Below are 24,756 nucleotides of genomic sequence, written 5' to 3'. Positions count from 1 at the left end.
GTAAATTTCTCCTTTTTTAAATTTTAACGAAGTAATTCTAGCATGAAACCATCAATACTGTTTCAAAATTGGAGCAGTATGCTATAAAATAATCATGTCAAGAGTACTTTAAAGAAAACTGAAGCAGTCCCTTGCTAAGCCTAATTGCATAACAGGCACGCATATTTAAATGTTAGGTTGGTGCACATATTCAATATGTTTGAACAGTGGTTTTCAAATTAGGGTTCGCGAAGCCATTTCTATCATCTTCGAAACCCCCACCCACATTTTATTTTAGGTTTGACAGTGCCACGTATTGATTAACTGTCCAAAATGAAGTAATGTGGCTCGTTTGTTTGATGTTTTTGGTAGCAATAAAAGGCACCTGTTTCACGTTCCAGTTGTGCTAATTTACCTACGTACCCCCCTCCCTCCCCTCTACTGCAAAGCTGCAAAGGGTACCATCACTTTCCACCAGTCCACAAGGGGTCTCGGACACATCAATGGCTGAGAAACACCGAGTTAGAATATTCAAATGAATATTACAGCATTTAAATTCACTTCAGTTCAAATTTGTCCTCATGCAACACCCTGTAAGAGTGGTTTCAGTGCAGCGGAGGGTTCCTATACCATGAATATACTTTTACAGGGGTAATCCTTACTGCCACAAAGCTTGACCTCAAGGTTTAATAAAAACTTCACATTGATTCATAACTTTCTAAAGTTTAAAAGCTTGTTATACCGGCTTATATGCTCTAGGTGTAGTAAATTGAAAATGTTGACATATTTTACAGGTAATTACTAGCATCCTAGCAAAGCTCAAATTCTGCTACTATTCAAAGTTGCTTCCACAACCTTTGAATCAAAAAGAATTACATTTGCACATGACCTGTTTCTATTTTGAAAAGACGCTGAATAGGTCAGTTGACAAATACGCTCATTTTTCTTTATATTATGTGGTACATGCTATTCGAGTTCGATTTGACATTATTTGTCTAAATCACTATTCACTTTGAATTCACTTTGAATGTAACAATAAATATTCACACAAGGCTACTAAATGTTTTTCTAAGTTTGAGGAACATCACTACGTCACAAGACAATATCTTATGACGAAGAAGGCTCTGAAATTATTTTCGTCCTTTTCAACAGCTGCCGTGCCAGTGGCAATGAGACCAAAAGCTGTGGCTAGGACACGTGCTGAAATTGAGCACTGCGGTGTAACAAGATGGATGGCGAGATCAATGCTCTAGACAGTCAGGAAGCAGAACAGCACATGAATATACAAGACCTGGAAGAAAAGCTAATACCTCAGGCCTAGATGGAGCTAATGGATGTATTTACAAGATTCGGTGCATTCGGTGACACAACATTCATGTGGCTTGCCATGATTTATAGTTGCAATTTTATTGTAAGAAATTCAGGCATAGCAAATGTGCTGTCCTTATCTATACTGACAGGAGAGACAGAAAGGAGTTAAAACAGTTGGTGTATGCAAAGACAGCAGACAGAGCTGCTGACACATCACAACAGGCCCAGGTCACAGCAAGATATGACGTGCACATAATTTTTTGTTGTCACTGTTACTGAAGTGCTCCTCTTTACCACTTGCTTTTATTCTTTTCCAGTGATGACCCAGACAGTTTATAAATCAGAGCAATTTTTGGAGCCGGAGAAAGTCTGTTTTAGAGTAGGTTTGGAGCAGTGAATGTAGTGCTCAGAATCACTTGGAGCAGCACATGCAATATTTTCAGTGAATATTCTTATTAGTGTGCATATTAGAAATGGTGCTTTAATATAAACAGGAAGACAATGCCAAAATGCAGAGAGAATCCGTGAATAAAGTTCTCAGCCCGAAAGACTGCCACATTTTGGCTTGAGTGCACAGCATAAAGTGTGCGCTGAAGTGAAGCACTAGTGACGAGGCAAGCAGGGCGCATACCGTTCCTGCGAATAAAAGGTGAGACAAGGTCGGTCCGAAAGGAAAAAAAATCCGAACCATAAAAGAGCAGTCTAACAATCAAAGAAGGAAGACGATGAAAACCCGTTGCCAAATAGAGCATACCGTACTGCTTGAAATTGCCTGCGTAGACAGTGCCCTCAACATATGCCCCAGCTCACTATGGATGACACTCCATCGTACTCAATAATTGATAGAGGCGGGAGCACTGAGTGGCATATTCTCCTTCACTGTCAACAACTTTGGGTTGAGATCTTACTTCCAGTTTTCAAAATATTCAGAAAAAGTCTCCTAAAAGTAGCTGGTACAGAGTAAACTGGTGCCCCTGATTAAACCAAGAATGATCAGTGGCACCAGTCTAAACCTTCAAGACAAGCTTGAGGACAAGTCCATTTGTCGAAGCATTGGTATTAGCAACACCCCGCACACACGAATTTTTTACCTTTATATATGCTATCCAGGTGCGATTGGTAGGTATGAGTTCCCATGCCACTCACTTGGAGAAGATATACAGCCACCCACTAATAGGCCAGATGACAACCAATTTGTCAGGAGCTGAGAGTGCTATAGAAAATTTTTCTATATTTTTCTTTGAGGGTAAATGCCCCCCCGCCCCATGACACCCCACCCCTTGTATCCAGCGTTGACAGGTGGTCCCAAGACAGGGTTTTGGCAGGGCATTTTAGGGTTCAGCAAGAGCCAAGAACTAATGCCACTACATCTGTTCTCTTTCCTAAGTTTACAGTTTTGCGACTCAGTTCAGACTTGACAAACCTACCACAAGTCACAGTTAAAAGCAAGCAATTACTGAGGCAAAGCTGTGCAATGCTTGGCAATTTGTGATTTGCAAACAAATAATGGCTGCGCTGCACATGCTCACAAGCGTAATTTCCTACAAGCATGGGAAAAAATCAATTGGGAAGATAGTCAAGCCGGGAAAAGTGACCTTTTTTGTCGATTGACAATAACACTAGCTAATTGCTCTAACGGTGCTTAAGACACATGGGAGCACTTGTCTTTCAATTTTGGGTGCCTGTGCAGCAGAGTTCCTATGAGCGCTAGCTTGCCATGGCGTTACGCCGGTTTTGCAATCCGAATTCACTTGGACGTGGGCAAGCAGCAGTCGCACCACATCAAGCCAAATGCAATCTAAAAGGGCATTTAGGCTTAGCGTTACGATAGACAACAATTATCTCGTTAAGTCAGCACAGAAATGTTAAAACTGACCTTGTGCCCCTCAAGCAAAGTTTTATAACAGTACCATTTAAAACAACCAAGAAAAAAAGCTGGGAGCTTTCTTGTAGCAGCCGTTTATTGTGCATTTGCCAATTTGCAAAGTGACTCACCTCTTTCATCCTCTCCTGCCTGATGAGCTGGATGACATCGTTGTGCGTTCTGTTAATGGGCGTTGGTGATGTAGGGATTGGATAGGGAAGCTTCGTCACGTCCACAAACTCTTGCTTGAAGACAAGAGGCAATGCCATCATGTAGTCCTTGAAACAAAAGCACATTATACCACTTTTACCACTTATTACACATACTTTTGCCAATGATTGTTGCCCCTGAGAGACACTTATTTGGGTGTGCAATTTATTTATTCTAGGAGGTCTTGAACTTGTCTAACATGAGTCATGGTTGTTGAGCAAATAACAGTTCAGATTGCCAAACAGGTTGTTTTTGGCCAATTGCTCATTTTATTACTTCCATGAAGCACTAAATTCAAGCATGAAGATGTTTGACAATAATATTACCAATAATATCTGGTGTTTTATGTCTCAAAACTATCATATGATTATAATAGATGCAGACACCTGAAATTTCGACCATGAGGTGTTCTTTGACATGCAACGACATAGGGCAATACATGAGCCTTTGCCATTTCGACTCCATCAAAACGCGACCGCCATGGCCTGGATCATACCCGCGCCCTTCTGGTCAGCAGCGAGAACTAGAACCGCTACTCCACTGGGGTGGACATGCTTCAAAGTCAGTTTTCCAGTTTTTTTTTTCTTTGATTAAAGTTGATTGGATGAAAAGATAATTCCATATTACACAAGTGACTCATAAATGATAAGAAACACTGCCATTAAAATCATTGCATGTGAAACAACAATCTAGAATCAGCACTCCTAAATTGTAGCATGCGAAGAAACAGGTGTAGGTCACAATAACATTTTACACCAATGTGTGGCAAGGGCTCAAAAACATTATAAATTTTATCTAAAACTAGTACAATCTTAATAGAACATAAAAAGAAACCTAATTTGCTTATTGCAGTTTTGAAACTGATTTTATTTGCTGAAAGAGTACAGAATTGTGGCATTATATAGTCTTGCAGGAATGTTGTAGATGTGTCAAACAATTAAAAATTTTTCCTCAGGGTTGATGATTGATTGATATGTGGGGTTTAACATCCCAAAACCACCATATGACTATGAGAGACGCTGTAGTAGAGGGCTCAGGAAAGTTCAACCACTCGCAATTCCTTGCTTTTACTTTTTCGTCGATGCGCAATCAGTGTCTTGGCAAGATGAAACAAAAAAAAAGAGAAATATAATCAGTTTGTGGCTGATTTTCAAACAATCGTCGTGTCTCGTTCGCCAGCGCTGCTTCACCTGCACCCTTCTTTCAGATGATATGTAGGGTTTAACGTCCCAAAACCACCATATGACTATGAGAGACGCCGTAGTGGAGGGCTCCGGAAATTTCGACTACCTGGGGTTCTTTAACGTGCACCCAAATCAGAGCACACGGGCCTATAGCATTTCCGCCCTCATCGGAAATTCAGCCGTCGCAGCCTGGATTCGATCCCGCGACCTCCGGGTCAGCAGCCGAGTACCTTAGCCACTAGAACAGCGCGGCGGGGCTTTCCCTCAGGGTTGCCATGCCACTTTGCTGCAACATGCTACAAGATGCCCTGACACCACCTAAACACGCCAGATAAGTGCCCGTGCTTTCAGTTTTGCAAGCTAATCATTCAATATCAGGTACACAACAAAACTGCCACAATATGTCAACTGCCAGCAATAGCAATACAGCAGGGGTGAAATCAATCATCAATTTCATTTGGCCCATTCAGTTACATAAGTGGATTATTATCATATTGTTACATTTTTCTCGAATTTAGGTGATGCACCATCTCAAAGGCATACAAAACCTTTTTATGTAATAAAAGTAACTCATTCAAGGAACAGGCAACGAAACATTTTGTTAACCTGGCCCATGCTCAGATAAATAGGTGCAGTTAATGAATATTACGGTGCAAAGTGTGTAATATACCTGAACAATGCTACATAAGCCTAGTGGAAAGCTAATCAATGCTACTCAATCTTGGCGCTCTGTGCATTTCAATTACCCATTATTATTTTTTTACTTCTAAAACATGTCTGGTGGTAGACTTCATCTATGATTTTTATTCCGTATTTCTGATGTATTGATATGAAAAGGGGGACAAACAACCTACTTCTCTGAAGCATGCATCAAGGAGTAATTCTTGTCTTGTGTATGAGGTGTGACTGTGTCTCTTATAAGCAAGGTTGCACGTCTATGCTTTCTTATTACCACCTATTTCAATGTACACATACTGCTGTCCTTTATACCCATTTGACTGCTACATCAGTGTCCTTATAAAGGGGTTCAACTGTGATAGCGTGGGGAGGTCAGTAGTCAAATGAGAAAATATTATTGGGCTTGTGTGTGCTTACTGATGCACTACATTGAAAACAATTCTCAGCAAGAGACAAAGGGTTAAATAATGTATGCAAGCTCACCTTGTTTGCCAAGTTGCGTGCAGTACCACTAAGGGCCAGTCTCGGCTCCTGCAGTGTTGTCGGCTAACCAGTGCGCTGGCGGTGGCAAGGAGCCACCTTTGCACGGTCACGTACACACAGTGAGCTACAGTGCTTGTTGCATTGTCAAGAGTAGTGCAATGTATATGCAAGACAAGCACGTGGCTACAGTAGTGTGTCATGTGCTTGGTCTAGCCGTACGTGCTCACTTGCCTGAGCAAGTGAGCCCACATGGCCAGACTGTGTTAGTTGAGTCACTACATAACCTTGGACACGCTGGTATACATACAAGAGTGCATGTAACAACATAAACAAAATCAACACAAGCGTTAACAGCCATAATCTTTACCGGCAATAAAACCTCAGCAAAAAACAATTAATTATACTATGCACATAATTTAAGAATGAAATGATTCTTTCTTTGTGATGGAAAAAAAAAAACACTTCACATATTCATTCCGCTCCATAAATGTAGTGTACATGAATAACTTTGCTTGTAATTGTATTAGAACTTTACAACAATCACCAAATTATTGAACACAGAGTTGCACCAAGCCATTTACAGTTTTCATCTACTACAAACCAGCTTTGAGAAAAAAAAGAGGCAGCCAGTGCAGTTTTTTTTTTGCAAATTTTAACAAGAACACTTCCCTTTTATTTTTATAATGAATTTAGTAATCAAATCTTTTCAAATAGAAGAAAATGTAATACCAAAACTTTCATTCTTAAAAACATGCTTTCTTTCAATAAATGATTCTTGGAAGAAAAGTGATGGTCCTTCTGAAGCCACAAGAATGTCCCCTAACTTTAGGTGATATCCAACACCATGTGAGCCACACGTACAAGCTACCCGATTCTCTCCCAGCTTGCTGTTGGTGCAAAGGAAATGATAGATGCTCTATTGTGACTCTTCTTATACAATTTCTAATACAAGACAGATTGTTCACTTAGAAAAATATTGTGTTGCATAGATCTGCATAAATAAAGTATAATCGCATGTGCAATGGTAGTTTCATCTGAATAAGTGTGAAAATAGTTGCATAGCTGTAAAATGCCAAAACAGGCGCACACCATTGACCTAGTGAATTGCATCAAAGACCAGTAGGTGTGACAAAGCACAAAAAAGGACTTACGTGATCTCCAATCAATATGCATGCAAGAGAAGCACAACTTTATTGCAGTTATGAAAGAAACAAGTAGTATGCTCTATAATATATTTAGCACAATTGCTCTAAACTGTGCTTTTCTTGGAATGAAACGTCGCCTCAGTACAGTGAGTTCGCTTCGTGTTATACCACTGTTATCGATCACTTTTTTTATCCCGGTCAGCGCCGATGCTGAACATCACAGATTTCAAGGTGCTTTTTTGTATTTCAGCCACACTAACTCAATGACATTTTCTGAAACTTGGCATGTTAAGTCGCTGGCTCTCTCAGAAGCACTTCAATGCACTTCAGTTTTGCCAACTAGAAACTATGCAGGCTTTAGGAGATGCCGTCAAAATATAAGAGCCAGGGACTGCTACACGTACTTCAAAGATGGTGTCACCACCCATCCTTTCTTTTTGTGTGTTTTCGCGCCTACCTGGAATCGCACACCACACAGACATTGACTGCCTTGCTTAAGACTGTAGGAGTCGAGAAGCATTATTGGGTTTACAAACTTTTGCAGAAAGGTGCAGCCATATATGCAAAACAGCAACTGAATACTGCTCACCAAGGTTGTCACTTTATTCCTGTGGGGTCAACTAGAGTTTGTGAGGCATCGATGAATATGATAGACCTTTTTGTACTTCTGTGGCCCTGCAAACTTACTGCAAATATCTCGCAGCGGTTAAGACCCAAGCAGTACACGAGCCAGATTGAAGACCACACCCTCGTACAGACTATCTCCAAGATGTACTTCTGGGAGCCCAACCATACAGCCGCCCATTTTGGTGCAAGCGTTGTGAATCCAAACATGAATGTACAATTACCGTTAGCATGTATGTACCTTTGTTGTCTGCCTTTCTACAAGAGGCATGCACTGAAAGGACAATTTGCTATACTCCGCAAATAAAAGAATGCATAAAAATGTGACTTTAAATTGAATCGAAAACCATTTTTCTTTTCCCACTGAAGATTATTTAGGAGGTGTGTGTCTGTCTGTCTATATACTATCTATCTATCTATCTATCTATCTATCTATCTATATATATATATATATATATATATATATATATATATATATATATATATATATATATACACACATATATATATACAAACATACATATACGATATCCGCCATGGTAGCTCATTGGTATAGCATCGAACGCGTTATTCGAAGGTCGCAGGTCCGGTTCCTGCCCACGGCAAGTTATCTTTTCACCCACTTGTATTTCCTCACAATTACCTTACAATTCGGTCTAATAATCTTCCCTATACTTTTTTTGGCATCATTGTCTGTTAGATTTCATTCATTGTGTCGAAATACGGAAAAACTAGCCCTTAAGTATATGCTTCCCTATATATATATATATATATATATAGAAGAGAAACAGGTATGTACTTAAGGGCTCGTTTTTCGTGTTTTACACAATATTAATGAGATCTAACAGAAATTAATGCCAAGGAAGGTATAGGGGAAGTTACTAGTCCAATTGTAATGTAAATGAGAAAGAAAAGTGGGTGAAAAGATAACTTGCCGTGGGCAGGATCCGAACCTGCGACCTTTGAATAACGCGTTCGATGCTCTACCACTGAGCTACCACGACAGCTATCCCCCCAGCCACTTTATTGAGTATCTATGTCAATTTAAACGTGGAAGTGTCAGTCAGCGCCACTATAGAGCCAAGGCGGCGAGTGTGGCACGCACTTTATGAGCCTGTTTGGTGTCACGTAGCACGTGAACTTATTAGCAACTGGCAGCTGACCAATAGTCCCTCGTATACAACCTAAAGGCACCAAGTCTGCCAGTACGAGACCCTCGTTAATGAATAAGAGAAACAGGGCCCGTTTTTTGTGTTTTACACAATATTATTGAGATCTAACAGACAATATGCTAAGGAAGGTATAGGGGAAGTTATTAGTCCAATTGTAATCTAAATGAGAAAGAAAAGTGGGTGAAAAGATAGCTTGCCGTGGGCAGGATCCGAACCTGCGACCTTCGGATCCTGCCCACGGCAAGTTATCTTTTCACCCACTTTTCTTTTTCATTTACATTACAATTGGACTAATAACTTCCGCTATACCTTCCTTGGCGTTATTGTTTGTTAGATCTCATATATATATATATATATATATATATATATATATATATATATATATATATATATATATATATATATATATATATATATATATATATATATATACATACGTCAAGTTCAATAAGCACCTAGTTAGCCAAAAGTTCAGCAAAAATGAAACCTCTGCAGATCATCTCATGGACAGGAAAGCAATACTTCGAGGCTTACCAGTAGTTCCTCCCAGAATTAATCTAATCACGTTTTTTTTATCTTGGCCATCATTAATAACTAACGTCGCTACTTTCAGCTTACGCATAAAAGCGCGTGTAAATATAGTGCGTTCTTAACAAGCGCCGAGCCAGTTTTACGCAGCGATCGAAAAAAAAGGAGCATGTTTTGCAGACACGTACGGGACCCCCTCTTCTAGAATGCAAATCACCCGTGCCAGAATCTACCGAGGAAAAGAAACTAGCTTGTATCATATAGGCTATTATGCGGCTTCGCACAAGTATCGCTATTATTAGCCTAAAAATATCGTAATGAACGAGTGTTGTTTCCTATCAAGAGGACGAGTAGAGAGCTTGGAAAGCCGATCTGTGATCTATGTCATATCAAAATGAATTGAGGTAGTAGCATGAGATTACAACATCGCGTGGTAAAGCGCTGCGAGAAACAGCCAGAGCACACATGCAGTTTAAACTCTCGACGCAAAAGAAAACGAAGCGTGCGTAAAAGTTCGTCAGAAGGGTTGCAGGGGGGTGGGGCGCGATGTCGAAAAACACTCACCGAGTGAAAGAGTAGTGGGCGAGCGGCACATTGCCGAGATGTCCAGCGCCGGCCACATCAACAGAGCTGCGAGTGATTGAGCGGCGTTTGTTCCCCAAACTTCGTCTCTGCTGAACGCTACAATTGCGCCGATTCGGCCTTTCCTGAAGACTGCGTCCTTGCGGTTTACGAGCTCATCGTCGACGCGAAAGAAGAGGTTCCCGAGGACAGCGGTAGAGCTGACAAGTGAAGCACTGCGGATGGCCGCCCTCAGTTAGTTATAGTTTCGGTTTTTACAGTAAGCAAAATATTTCAAATGTTTTTTATCAAAGTGTGAATATAAGTTTTACTCGACCACGGCGCCGCATTTCAAAAAAAAAAAAAATGTGACGCTAAAATACTTGACTGCCACAAATAGCAAAAATGTTGATTAAGGTGCTGGAAGTGAGGAATCGGCAGTTTCGTCTATGGTTTCGTAGCCGTGTGTTTTCGGCCGACTGCGTGTTGTGCGTGTGCGTCGTGCGTGTTGTGTAAGTGTGCTTGGGAATATTAGTCGGCAATTTCTACCCCATGTCGGTTCCAGCAGGAACCACAACCGCTCTAGTTTGTTCCCGTTAATGGTAAGCGAGCATGGTGCACGTCGGTTGTTCACTGGAGACCCTTAGTAGGCCTAGGAGCCCGGCTCTCCCGGCGTCAGCCGGGCTAGTACCCCGTCAGTAGTAGTTCATTGCTCCGTGCGCTTCTCCTACCGACGGGCCGCCGCCGAACAAAACAATGACATCGCGGAGCTTGGTTTTTGTTTAATTCGGTTGTGAGTCGGTTTCTCGTCAGTGTTGGTGAAGCGAGCTTGGGAAGCCGTACGAACCGAGGCGGCGGCGACTGTGGTAGCGGCTCCTTTGTTCCTCTCCCTGTTGTTGGCCTCGATGCGACCCGACGAAAGCACCGTTGCTCGACCGTGAACTCCTGCGTCGTCGGGGGCGCTTGCACGGCGCCCGTCGATGTCGAGGAAAAAGAAGTACGGCCGATTGGTTTCGCGGTCTGCCTTCGCAGCAGGCGAACACGGTCCCGATGACGTAATGGCGTTTCGCGGGTCTGATGTCGAGGTGGTTTAGTTTGCTCGCGGTCGAGACTTTCTGTCCGGCCCGCGTGATCCGCAATTTTCGGCTTGCGTTCCACTTGCCACTGTGTTGTCGCCCGTCAGCTGTCCGTGAAGTAGCGCACAATGCATTCCTTTACTCTCGTCGTACGTTCTGGTGTTTTCGTACACTTACGGTAGCGTAGCTCCACTGAGGTGTTAATTGGAAGTCACGCAACCTGCCAGTGCTGTAATGTTGAGGCGCGATATTTTTCAGGGTATCAGTAATGCAATGGTCACTCTTGCAGAGTATAAAAAAAGAACAAAAAAAACGGCTAATCGATGCACGTCAACAGCATGCACTCGTTTTGACACAGAAACCGCCGCGCAACTGAACGGGACTCGCTAAATGGAAAATGTGCCTGTGCTCTCTCCTGTGTGCCCTGTTGCGCTACTCACGGCGATTTTTGTGTTAAAGCATACACTAGTGGACGGTAGTTTGGTTTACGTGCTAGCTGTCACTGAAGTTCGCCGTGTTGTTGCACTTTGCATAACATCGTTTGCCTGTTGTAAGGCTGTATATATTTATTTTGAAACAAAACAATTTGTTTCGTCGCGTTATTCATGCCCACACACAGTGGTAGTTTTTCTGTCGTACATTGTGCTGCTTTGCCTGCATTGAAAGTCACCATATATTTATTTAAACGGGAAACATGGGAATATTTGGCCACTGTTGTTTCAGCTCATTGAGTCATTCATCGCAGAGATAAGCATCACATGGGTTTGTACTTGACCATTCTTTAAATGGCCATTTTTATTTCTTTCGCTGAGGAAAGTCGCTAGGCTGCAAAATTGGCCGCTAAGCAACTTCTCTAAAGTGTTCCTTATCGGATTATTGGCATATTAAAGTTGACATTCTAATTTTGCTGTTAAAAAAATCGCATTCTCTAGTGAAAAATGTCTTTAATACGAGCTTTATTACCTGCACCTTAACTGAGGCCTTTGCTTTCTCTGAGGTTTGGGAACATTAAAGTTGAAACATGACAAAAGCTTCTGCTGCACAAGAGAAGGGTCCATAAAAACACTCGAATGCCAAACTTTGGAACTATTCATCACTTTGCTTTGTTATTTACAGAGAATATTTCATTGAAAACTAAAAATATACTGAGCTTTTATTGTATCGTAAGTGCCTGGTAAGAGGCCAGTGCCCTTGTGCTGTTTGGCAACCTTGTAAGCTAATACAAAATAATGAGCATGTTTCGATGCTACCACTAGGACCTTGCTCATTCCACAGTCTGACTCAATCTAGCTCCCCTTTGGCAGCATCTGTATAATCAGCCACAGCTACGTCATTTGTTCTTCCTGCCCAGTGTTAGGCAGTGAATGGTCTTCCAAGAACCAGGTGTAACATCTACTAACATTCACTCTAATTCGCTTTCAAAGCAAATACAGCTGTGGTTGTTTAAAGCGGTACTACTCCCCATATACCACCTTACACTTCTTGTGACCACTTGAAAAAGGCAGCCACCTTGTTTAAAAATTTATTTGATCTCCACCATGTTTAAAAATTTATTTGGTTTCTACACATGCACTGATTTGCTTGCCTAGGCTTTGTCTTACTTTACTGTTCATGTGCAATCAATTCCACCCCTGTAGTAGCCCCAAATAGGCAGCAGGATGTGCAACTAAACAAACAAGACATATGTCATGTTTTGTGGGCTAGAAGCTTTATTCAAGTGTGTTCTGTTTACCAAAATATCTTTCAGAGTTCGTGGAATGGCTGCATAGGGGTTGTATGATTACAAGCAGCACTCTCACAGAGTACAGTTGACAGCTTACAGTTTGAGGTAATCGTGCTGCCTAGCTCAAGAATGTGGTTTTGATTCCCAGCTGTGGTGGCTGGAGGCCACATGTTTAGATATAGGTGCAACCACAGTTGGTTAAAATTAATCTGCAGAACTCCCCCCCCCCCCCCCACATCTACAGCATGTCTCCTATTCACATCATATTTTTTGGCTCATAAAACTTAAGAAATTAATGTCAACCATAAGATAATATAACCATAAGGCCTGAAATGAAACATAGCTCTCTTCTGTTGACTCATTGTGATAGCCATAATAAATATGCTAATTTTACAAGTGAAACAGCATGATTTTAGCACGTGGAAGGCCAGCAACTACTTTAGGGTAGTTGTGGCCGTGGAAAAGGCACATCTCTAAGGTATTGTATTATAGTTGAAGGAGCACTGACATCAAATTTCAAGATCGAGATGTGCCCATCATTCGATCGCTTGATATGCATAGGTCTTTTTGGCCAAACTTGAATGGCATCCGTTGCGTCGAAGCTATTTTAATGTGATGTCAAACAGCGTAGAAAAGCTAAGGAGAAAAAACATAAAATAGACTGCCCTGCGAAATCGACACTAGTGCTACGTGTTCGGTGTGATACATTCCACAAATACTATCCTGAATGACGATGCCCTAGTAGCGATGACATGTACGATCCGAGTGTTCTTGTCGTTGCGCCGACTGGCACCGAAGTGCAGAAACGCACTCGCTCGTCCACGGCCGGGCTAGTGCGCGCAGGTGCAGTCCAGCCCGGCCGTCGCTCGTCGCTTCTGATATTTATTGCACCGGTTTGATTGATTTTCATAAACTGTCAAAATAAAAACCACCTTTGAAGGAATGGCGAAAGAAAAGAGCATGATTAAAGGTGTGCTTGTTGGTCAGCATGTTGGGGAATCGTTGTGAGTTGCAGGTGAGTTGCAGTCGTCTAGTTCGAAGCACGGAAAAAGCGCAATGAGGGTGTCTTTTCATATCACGTATGTGTTACACATCAACACGACCACAAGCTATCAAAAGTGGAAGAGCGTGTAGTCAGGTGTCATCGCTAACAAGTAACTTGCAGGTATCGTAAAATTTTAGTTTATCTGTAGACTTTGCGTCCACGTAAAAGTGGTAATACCGTGTCAACCGCGAGAGGCTGGATAGGTGGGGCCATCTGGAGGCGCAAGAAAGAACCTGACAAGCAGGAAACGTATTCTATGTCTGCGCTGATGCTCATTCGCGATATCTATATTGGATTGATCCCTCTGCGTATACCTGAATGCTTTGCACGCCAAAACACACCAATATAGCTAACCGAGACACACGAGCGAACATGGCTGAAGTGTGAATCCTCAGGCACCTCTGCAGCGCTGCCTGGAATGGCGTCCATTTCGGAATCACTGTTCTGCAAAAGGTCGATCGAAGGAAAACAATTCGCGACGCCACGAATCGCGGGGATTCCAAGCAAAGTAGGAGGAAAACCAGGGGGCAAAGGCAATCGCTCTCGGAGGAATTTTTTGCTGCCTGCCGAGGCTCAGCGCTTTGCCACAGCCAATAAGAACGGTGCGCAGCGGAGGCGGGGTGGTGGCGCAGTTGTGCGTTTGGCGGAAGCACTGACACATCATAGCGACACGTACGCAAAAGCGCGAGATGCCCGCCTGCTTTGCTGCGCAGCGATTCATAAAAGGCGGGCGGTCTGAACAGGTACACGCACTCGGAGCCTCAAAGTAAGTTAATGAGGTCTGTTGCGACGCCGTGTTCTCAAAATGCCCCGATACTATATAGGTGCGAAGCACTTACATTTCAATCCAATCTATGCCGCCTCCCAGCCACTTCAATCCATCCGTTTCGTTTTGGACGGTCTGTCTAGCCGTTCCTTTGCCTCCATCCGAAAAACAAACGAAAACAGACATGTAACACCTTGGCTCACGTGACATAGAACGTCACAGCATTTGCTACCGCTCAAATGGGCCAATCGCAAGTGACTCGACGGAATGGAACGCCTCAGTACGAATTAGGCTCATGTGACGTAGAACATCATGGCATTCCTGACGACTTAAATGGGCTAATCAAGTGCGACTTGATGCGTCTGAATTTGGAACGTGTACAAGATCGCACCACAGCAATGTGGGCAGGCTTGTCAAATTAAAACTAGGGTTTTGACTAGGACGGCCACATGTCTAGGAGTGTGTGCTTGAAGGGAATTTTACCAAATTCAGAATGGGAACAAAATAACCACTTCATTGTCTAATTTGAGGAAACACCTGGTTAAATCGGGTTTGGAGTTAGGTTAGCTTTATTATTTATTCAGGTAGATGATAACATAAAACATTATGAATACCTAAAGGTGAATGGAAATTATTTCGTTAGACCGAGTTTTAACGGTGCGTCATTGTGTGTGCAGTAATGGACTTGTCCCTTCCGTCCACCTCCAGCTGTGGTGCCACTGCCAGCTCGTGCAAGGCTCCCACTTCTCCTTCCCCAGCTGCCCTGACCGAGTGTGTCGAGCTACACCCACTCTTCTGGTGAGACACTTCATCACCTTGCACCAACTCGTGCATGTATGGTGTTCCTATTGGGAGAGCTGCCAAACATCTATGGTCTTGGGATGCATGAAAAAGCGTTCCACAAAGCGCTGCTTCAGTTCGCACACGACACAGGCCCTGCAGCACATGAATACACACGTCAAACATCATGCCTCGAGAGCAAGTATCGAGCATAATTACAACAATATAAGGAGTGATGACGTAGTGTGTCTTATTGGGGATCTCCCGAGGTTCAAATGAAAGGTTGCACCAAAAGATACAAAATATCAAACCGTTATAAGAGGTCAGAATTGCTGCTTTCCTTTATTTTGCTGATGTTTTGTTCGTACGTCATTGTACACCAAGGGTCCCGTTTGCACTCATTGACTAGAGGAAGTCAATCTGCATAATTGTTTAAACAGAAACATTGCAAATCATCAAATGGTTTACCAACTGAAACCATAAGCCCAGCTTACTCTTGGTCTGGCACAGTTCTGCTCTATGTGCTCTTCAGTTGCATTTGAACCTCAAATGCAACCGACCAAATAGAGCTAGTGGAGCTTTCGAAGTTAATCAATAGGTGCAAGGTAGCCAATGTCAGAAGGTATAACAGGGAGAGAATTGAGCAGGCTATAAAAAGCGGCAGCAGCCTAAAAGCTGAGAAGGCAGACTTGTACATAGGCGAAAATCGAAAATCAGATTTATGCGTTGAGGAACAAAAAAGGCATTGTCATAACCAATATGCATAGTATAGTCGAGGTGGCGGAGGAGTTCTACAGAGAGCTGTACAAAAACCAGAACAACTAGGATGATATCATGAGAAACAATATTAGTCCAGAGCAATTCGACATCATATAGGTAACGAAAGGGGAAGTAAGGAAATCACTAGAATGAATGCAAAAATGCAAAGCCCCTGGTGAAGATTAAGTAACAACAGGCGTCAACACCATTTTAATCCATAAAAAAAGAGACATCAAGAACTTGAAAAATTACAGGCCAATCAGCATACTGTCCGTTCTCCACACATAATTTACAAAAATTATAGCTAATAGAATTAGGTGTCATTAGAGTTCAATCAACCAAAGGACCAAGCAAGATTTCGTACAGGCTATTCCACTATAGACCATATTCATATTACAGTAAAAGCTCGTTTATCCGGACCTCGTTAACTTGACAATTAGGTTAACTTGGACTCGCAGCGCGGTCCCGGCAAAACTGTGTATATTTCAATGAGGTCAAATGCTCATTAATTCGGAGGGATTTAGCCGCCCACCGGTTATCTCTGACAACTCCGGTGAGGGCTAACGGAACTCCAGAGTTGCGCGATCTCGGCAGCTTGGAGGCTCAAGCACCGCTTGCTGTAACCGACAGCAGAACCAGAGTTTTCGAGAAACCTAAACCGAGCGAACTGCAGGAGAATATGACCATGATGATAGTGAATGAGGGGGAAGTGGCTAGGTGGCGCTAGCAATTCCCAGCGGAAGCACTTGGGCCACCGGCGCATCCAGTGCCTACTAACAGCTGCTCGCTACGCCCATGCTATGCCTACTGGTGTACTTCGTGTCTTGGTTCTTTGTGTTGTGACTTCGCGCGTTGCCGCCGTGTTTGTGCGCGTTGTCGCTACCGTCGCGCTTCATGGCGACCGTCACAGGAGTTAAGCGGCCACAGCAGCCAGCTAATGATCTTCAAAGAAAGGTTATGATATTGAAAGACGTGAACGCAGGTGTTTCTCTAGAGGAGATAATGAAGAAGTACGACGTTAAGAGAAACACCTTAAGTGACTATGTGAAGAACATAGAAAAAAATTTTCGAGGCGTTTGACAGCGGCAAATCCACCGGAAAACGAAAGGACGGTAGCACACCCGAAGCTGGAAGACGCACTGCTGCGGTGGATTACAGACATTCGGAACAGCCAGCTTCCCTTGAGTGGACCGTTGATCTGTCAGCAAGTTGAAAAGTACGCCCTGAGAATGAACATCGAATCTTTCAGTGCGCCTGAAGGCTGGTTTGCCCGCTTTAGAGAAAGGCACGGTTTGGTCTTTCGAAACGTGTGCGGGGAAAAAGCAGCAGTGGATGAACGGCGTATTGGCGACTGGAAGACAACTGAGCATCCCCAGTACCTGGCTCGTTATGATCCTGCCAACGGCTTCAGTGCTGATGAAATGGCTCTCTTTTTTAAAGCCTTGCCGGACAAAACGACCACGTTCAAGGGCAACCCGTGCATTGGAGGTAAGAGGAGCAAAGAAAGGATCAGTGTGCTTCTCGCTTCAAATATGTCAGGCACCGAGCGCCTGCCACTGCTAGTCATCAGGAAAGCACGTAACCCAAGGTGTTTTAAGAACATTCACCGCTTTCCTGTGCAATATCGCGCCAACAAAAAGGCCTTGATGACTTTGAACAGAAAGGCCTTGATTTTCCAAGCTTGGCTGCGCCAACTCGACCACCGCTTCTCCGCTAACAAGTGCAAGGTTTTACTTCTAGTTGACAACTGTAGTGCTCATACCAGAGTGACAGGGCTGGAGTGCATCGAACTTGTATTTCTACCTGCAAACACGACGGCTGCTCTACAACCGCTGGATCAAGGGATAATTCAGCACGTAAAAAGCAGGTACAGAATGCATGTGCTGAAACGAATCCTGCTGTGCAAGGAAGCAGGGCGAGAATATGAACTGAGCCTCCTGACCGCAATTCACATTTTAGCGCATGTCTGGAGCGACACGCCGCCCGCGGTCATTGCTAATCCTTTCCGGCACAGCGGCTTTGTCAGCCCTGACGACTCGGAGATTCTTCCAGAGGACACCCGCGAGCACACTGGAAATATGGACGATGAGGTGAATGACACGCGTTTTGACTCTCTCCTTCCTAGTGGCGTCCAGATTTTAGACTACGTCGCTATAGACTATCATGTTGCCGTTGCTGGTCCGCTGACTGACGATGATATATTATCAGAAATGCTTGAGGAGGACCAAAATCACTGTTTCGATGATGACGACCAGGATGAGCCGACGCGACGTCTCAGCGCCGTGCAGGAGGCCGCCGAAGCCCTCGTTGTCCTCGATTAGTTCTGCGTTTGTTCTCGCGTCAGTGATGGTGCGTTCCACCAGCTGATGGGATTATATAAGATCGTTCCGTCAGAAATTCGACGGTGCGGCAGGCAAAAATAATGCACTTTTTTAAGAAATAATGGTTTGTCTGTGCCGTGTATGTTATCCTTTTGTTTTCATGGTCCATTCGGAATTCGGTTAACTCGGACATTTTCTCCGGTCCTGTGAGATCCGAGTTAACGAGCTTTTACTGTATCAATCAGGTAATAGAGAAATGCGCGGAATATAACCAAACCCTATACATGAGCCTTCATAGATTACGAGAAGGCATTTGACTGAGTCGAAACATCAGCAGTAACGCAGGCACTACAGAACCAGGGCCTTGAAGAACCTTACATAAACATACTGGAAGAAATCTGCAGTGGATCCACAGCCACCATAGTTCTCCATAAATAAAGCGACAGAATCCCAATTAAGAAGGCTGTGAGGCAGGGGGTCACGATTTCTCCAATGCTATTCACCGCGTGTTTACAGGAAATATTCAGGACCCTAGATTGGGAAGGGTTAGGGATAAGAGTTAATGGAGAGCACCTTAGTAACCTGGGATTCGCTGATGACATTGCCTTGATGAGTACTTCAGGGGACAAATTACAGCTCATTATTACTGAACTGGACACGGAAAGCAGAAAAGTAGTTCTTAAAATAATGCCCACAAAAATAAAGTGATATGCAACAGTCTCGGCAGAAAACAGCACTTTGTGATAGGTGGAGAGACGCTGGAAGTTATGAAGGAATATGTCTACTTAGGACAAGTAGTAACCGCAGAGCTGAACCATGAGAGTGAAATAACAAGAATAAGGAGGGAGTGGGTCACATTCGGCAAGCATTCTGAAATCATGTACGGTAATCTGCCTAATCTAACAGCTGCATTTTGCCAGTACTTGCCTACGGAGCAGTAACCTGGAGGCTCACAAAGACGGTTCAGCTGAAATTGAGGACGATGCAGTGCGTGATTAAACGGAAAATGATAGGTATAATCTTAACTCTTTCCTTACCACGGGAAAATTGGCCTATTTTTGTATGTTGCAGCTAGGAATTTTCTGTGCCGTCGCTACTAGATTTGCAGTGCCATGCAATACATCAAAATAAAGACGAATGAATGTACTTTTGAATGCTTTTTATTTTAAAACAATAAAGAAAATTTATTTGGCAAAAAATTCGTATACAAAAAAATAAAAAAATTTCAAAAATTTTATTTGAAAACGAAGCGATATCTCAGACAAAAAATTTTTCTGAGAAATTTTGAAATATACAAAATGTTCAGTAATCACATGGCAACATTATTTAGAAGAATCGTTAAAATTGACAAAGCTGTTTTTGAGTTACAAAAAAATTGCCTGATGCATAGCGAAATAGTGAAGTTCTGATTTGGTCCTACGCGAAATTTTTTTTTTTTTAAAAAAACCTTACAGCAGAATATTACATACCAAAATGCAAGTACTAAATGTAGGGTTTAAAAGGTACATTTGACGGAAGAACTGGCAGATCTAAATAGGTAACAAAAATTGACAAACACAAATAATTAGGTACGTTCACAACAAATGTCGTAATGATTTACTTATATCTTCCGAGTATAAAATTATGGAAAATTATGAGAGATGCAAAATATTTAAAACAGCGTATTGGACTAGGATTGAAAAAATTAAAGTTATAGCTGAAGAACTTCTCGAGCTATAATTTCTTCACTCAGGGAGATCAGTGTGCCAGGCACCAAAACAGTTTCTCGTTGTAAAGCACAAATAGACATTGCAGGTGCGACAGAAAATGTTCGTCTTGTGTTGAGGTTTGTTTTCTTGGTAGCACTTCTTACAGTTCCGGCATATCTCCAATCGTTCAGGCTGGTGCTGTACAGCTGTGGGTGGCCGAATTGGGGTGGGAGGAATAGAAGCTGGTGCGGTGTCCTCTATCTGAAGAAGTTGTTGTACGAGTTCTGTCCTAAAAGCCAGCTGATCGAAGCGAGACAGCCTAGAAAGTTCAGGTGTTTCTGGATTTTGGCTCCGATGTGCTTCAAAAAGAATGTAGCTGTTCACAGCTGCGATATCAATGCAGTGGAAGAACAACGTCTTCCACCAGCGGATGCATTTTCTAAGAACATTATAAGAAGCAATCAGCTGGTCAGACTTGTCGACCCCCTAACATGCCGGCATTATATTCGTCGATGAGTTTAGGTTTCCTGATTGTGATCTGCTCCCACTTCCCGTTTTTCTTTTCCCTTCTCTTAGCGAGCATGTGAGCGTTAGCAGTGGCGATCTTTTCTAGTAGTGCCACACGCGAGTGTCTTGCGTTCTAGCAAGTGCACAAGAAGAGATGTGGACGTGTAGAAATTGTCCATGTAAATGACATGGCCACGGTCAAGGTATTTGTCGCAAAGCTTCGTCACCACATCGAATGCCAGCCCATTTGCGCTTGGTTTTTCACGCTTCCCCGTGTAAACTATGAATTGAATGGTGTAGCCGGTCTTCGTATCTGCAAAAACCCACAATTTGTATCCCCATTTCACAACTTTGTCTCGAATGTACTGCCGAATTCCGGAGCGCGCTTTGGATTTAACCATTCTTTCATCAACTGAAATTTCGCGATACGGCTGGAAAAACGTTGCAGAGCAGTCATTGATGTGTTGAAGAAGCCAAGACACCTTGTCTAGTTTTTGTGCGGTAGCGCCGTTCGTTTCGGGATTTGAAACATGCAGCATGGCCAGAAGTGCGGTGAAACGGGGCCTTGACATGACTTTTGGCGGAAGAAGTCCAGAAAGCATTTTAGTCCTACTCCAGTACAAATTTAGATGCGGAAGTTCTAATATCCCCATATACATCAGGAGTCCGATGAACTTCATCATCTCCTCCGGCGTCACTTCCTTCCACGATCCGTCTTTCTCACTGTATGTCGGCTTTTCAAGTATGTGGGTCCACGCATACTTGTTGGTGTTGAGACAAATTGCGCGGATCACCTCCGCCGTGAAGAAGAGGCGAAAAAAATCCAGTGCTCTCGTCAGCCGATGTGCGCGACTGCGGAGCGCCATGCCGAGGTCGATGCCCGGATCCCTCTGGGGTCGGAAGTCCACGCGTCTTTGTGCTGGAGGCAGCACATCGCCCCCATATGAAGTAGACACGCTAGAAATAATAATAACAATATGTGGGACACATACAGAGCAAGTCAGCCAGCTCCAGAACATGACAAACAAAACAGAAGGTGAAAACCAAACATACCTGCGATTAACAGCTGACGTTCCCGGCTGATCTGATGAAATTTCTTCATCGGAGCTGAAATCCGATGTCACCACATCGTTGTCTCATTCCTCACTACTCGAGGAATTCAAAAGATCGCTCGTCGAGGCGTCGGCATCGAGCGAAATCGCTTTTTTCCGGGAGCGTGTGGTTTCGGATGTTGACGCCATCGCGTGAATCACATGCGCTTCAACCTTTGAACGGGCGTGACCTTTAAAAATCACCGCCACGCGAACCGTACAGAAAAAGCAATTCTAGTGTGTGTACCGTTGCCTAGATGGCGCTACAAGTCCATAGGCACGGTGTTTTTTGAAAAATAGGGGCGCGAAATCATCGTTCACCGGTGAACAATGCCTAGTGGCGTGGTAAGGAAAGAGTTAAGAGACAAGAAAAGGGCAGAGTGGGTCAGGGAACAAACCGAGGTTAAGGATATCGTAGTTGAAATCAAGAAGGAGAAATGGACATGGGCCGGGCAAGTAGCACGTAGGCATTATAACTTCTGGTCTTTAACAATAACTGAACGGATTCCCAGAGAAGGCAAAGGCATGAAGGGGAAACAGAAAGTCAGGTGAGCCGATGGGATTAAAAAGTTCGCAAAGATAACGGGGTGAGACGTCCCCGCTACGCCATCGATCGCCAAAGAGAGGAAAGACCACTTAACCCCTTTTCTATCCGGTTCCTTCTTGGCTATGTGTCTCAATCACTTTCTACATACAGGGATTCGTGCTTGGGCTGGGAAGTAAGAGACGCTACAATCTTTTCTTAATTATGGACGCATTTAATTCCATAGCAAGTGCAAATGGCGTACACACATGCTGCCCGTGTACGACATCTCTGTTACACGAAATTGTAACACATCAGTAAAATACTCGTGACACGCGACACAGGATACATAAGCAAATAACGTTGACAATACAAGGGTGCCTCAATACAGAGAAAACACACAACACAAATGATAAAGTCATTAATTAATAAAACCACGCAACGTCTCAATATGCTGCATCCCTTTCTGCAAAGCTTGTCTGAATAAGGGAGGTGAAGTTCGTCTCACCGAATGCCCATGTAGTCGGGGCCTCGGAGTTGCCTGCTCGAGTCGGGGCCGAAGGTTGGTTCTTGGCGTCGATGTCCGATTTGTCACTTTGGTCATTGTGGCGTACTTTCTTTGGGCCCTGGGAATGACTCTCTTCGCGTCTTCCACTTTCCTTGACCCGTGGCCGCTTTTCTAGGGTTCCGACTTTGCCTTACCGGGGCACCAAACCAATCGCCACTATCGACGTGGCATATTTTCTTGTCAGTCAGAGTGGGCTGCCCCCGCGGCCCACACCAGTGGATAACCCTCTCCCAAGCGAAGCCGAGCAAGTAGCAATGTACAAACTCAAGCCTTAGAGAGAGATTGGCGAGCTGTCCGAAGATGCGTGAATTACGGGCGAACAATGGTCCTAAAGCAATGGTACAAAGCGCGTCCTCTGTAATGGCCAACGTCTGGAGTTTGCAGTGTTGTGCCGAAATGTTTTCGGCCGCCCCAATTGTTGTGGTTTCTGGTGCCCGATGACCCGATGTCCAGATCAAGTTTCGACGTCTCCATGCAACTCGGCGTCTCTTACGAAATTCTCCGCAGCCGCCGCTTCTTCGTCATTCAAAGCCGCGGGTGGCCATCCGGGCAGTACGCAGTAATGAGCCCTAAAGCCACGGAGGCTGACGGAAAGTCAGGCTGGGCCCAGCACTGGCGCTGCAGCAGGGTCGCATGCACAGAACCAACAAAAGGTGCTGGCTGCTCCCCCATGCCATAAATCTGAAGGGTGTGCACGGAGCATTGCCACCGTACACTGTCATACTGTGACGATTATGACAAGAGCGCCATAGGGGCAAAATCGGAGCAGGAAATTGACTGGAAGAAGAGAAGAGAGAAGACTGCTGCAGTGAACGTTCACAGCCGGCTTCGATGGTTGTCGGGGCTTTCGACCCCGTGTTCTGGGCACTCGCCCCCGTCGAGCGTGACCTGGACGCCAGCAAGATGTCAGGGTGCGGGACATTGACGTAAGCTCGAGCCAGCGAGCTACATGAGAAGGTGCGTTCCCACCGTGGCCGCTACCGCGACGGACTCAATGCCACGTTGCCCTGTGCTACGGTCACCGTAACGACGGTGCGCGTGAGTGTCGTTTTGAAAACTTGGTGGCATGGGAGTTAAGTGCGTTGTGTTAACATGTAGACTTACGTCTCGCATGGACAGAAACTTCCCTGTAGACCCTCTTTAACCTCGTATCGTCCTGATGTCTTTGTGAGATTCCTTCGTGTGTGTTCTTGTCCTTGTCCGATATAAAGAACGTCTTCGTGTTATCAAGTTGTCTTGAGTGCGTCTGATGACCTGGGCCCATTGAGTAAACTCCTTCACTCATCACACACACTGTCCGTAGACAACAAGGCGCCACCCGGTCCTGGTGTTTGCGCGGTGGGCCCGCGAGAATCGTCGACAGAATCTTTCCAGGAACTCCACTCCGGAATGCGCATTCGTTTCCCCGAAAGTTTTCTTTTCCTTTTTTTTCCAATGCATGGGTTTAAGAAATGAACGTAAACATCTTGAAAGGGCCGGGGTTCAGTCCGCGTTTGCGGGGACGTCACAGTGGCAACGAAAAACACTCAACCGGGTTGATTGGAAGATCATGGAAGAGGCCTTTGCCCCGCAGTGGGCATAGACAGGCTGATTATGATGATGATAATGATGATGATGATGATGTGCTCTTCTGCGCGTTTAGAGGCCAACTTCAGTGATTTTTTACTGTGTCAAAGTAATGGTGCCTTTGTGTTTTTGAGATGCTGCTGTCATAGTGCTGTCATAGGCCTGTTAGTAGAAATACTCCGCTAAGTTGAGGCTAATTTTTAAATAAGCAGAAAAGCGCAACACCGAAACCCAATTGCTATACTGTCTATGCATGACATAGAAGTTGGCAAAAGCCATGCAAACTGGACACCACACAACGCATGCCAGTCTCGCTAGCGCAAAGTATGCAAGCTGCAAAGCGGCGAAGAGCAGACACTCAGGGGAAAGGTGAGCCTATCGCAACAGCTGCACCATATCTGTGTGCTGACCATGCTATGTGCAGAAGATCTTCGGAGCTGTTTGAAAATGACAGCTCGTATTCGGACGCATGTGGAGGCCAAGTAATATTGCCGAAGAGAAATGGTGATTGCTAGTTGTGCATTCCACTATCAGATGGCACCACCTATACAGGCCGCTCGTAGTTGTGGCATTCTGATCAGTAAAATGCTATTGCTTGAAAGTT

The 24,756-nt window shown here is 44.0% G+C and overlaps 2 protein-coding genes across 8 annotated transcripts in view; one reads left to right on the top strand and one right to left on the bottom strand.

The window, feature by feature from the left end:
- The window catches only part of LOC119178745 (GTPase-activating protein skywalker), a 46,031-nt gene extending 36,151 nt beyond the window's left edge, over positions 1-9,880 (bottom strand). Inside the window, exons 1-3 of the mRNA XM_037429984.2 lie at positions 9,743-9,880; positions 5,710-5,805; positions 3,286-3,432 (exon numbers count right to left, since the gene is read on the bottom strand). Coding sequence (XP_037285881.1) covers positions 3,286-3,426 — 141 coding nt within the window. The 5' untranslated portion in view covers positions 3,427-3,432; positions 5,710-5,805; positions 9,743-9,880. The remainder of the gene's footprint in view (positions 1-3,285; positions 3,433-5,709; positions 5,806-9,742) is intronic.
- Positions 9,881-9,885: 5 nt separating this feature from the next.
- The window catches only part of LOC119178743 (uncharacterized), a 168,873-nt gene continuing 154,002 nt past the window's right edge, over positions 9,886-24,756 (top strand). For 3 of the 7 annotated variants that reach the window (XM_075875630.1, XM_075875588.1, XM_075875394.1), the window contains exons 1-2: positions 9,890-9,994; positions 15,027-15,147. In XM_075875630.1, coding sequence (XP_075731745.1) covers positions 9,982-9,994; positions 15,027-15,147 — 134 coding nt within the window. In that variant the 5' untranslated portion in view covers positions 9,890-9,981. Of the gene's footprint in view, positions 10,020-10,134; positions 10,342-15,026; positions 15,148-24,756 lie in introns of those variants that run through there. The other 4 variants (XM_075875543.1, XM_037429977.2, XM_037429976.2 and 1 more) reach the window with 4 other exon arrangements.

This window comes from Rhipicephalus microplus, chromosome 1 (genome assembly GCF_043290135.1).
Source record: "Rhipicephalus microplus isolate Deutch F79 chromosome 1, USDA_Rmic, whole genome shotgun sequence".
NCBI classification, from domain to species: Eukaryota; Metazoa; Arthropoda; class Arachnida; order Ixodida; family Ixodidae; genus Rhipicephalus; species Rhipicephalus microplus.
Note: the sequence above shows the minus strand (reverse complement) of the source record. Positions and strands in the feature narration are given on the sequence as shown.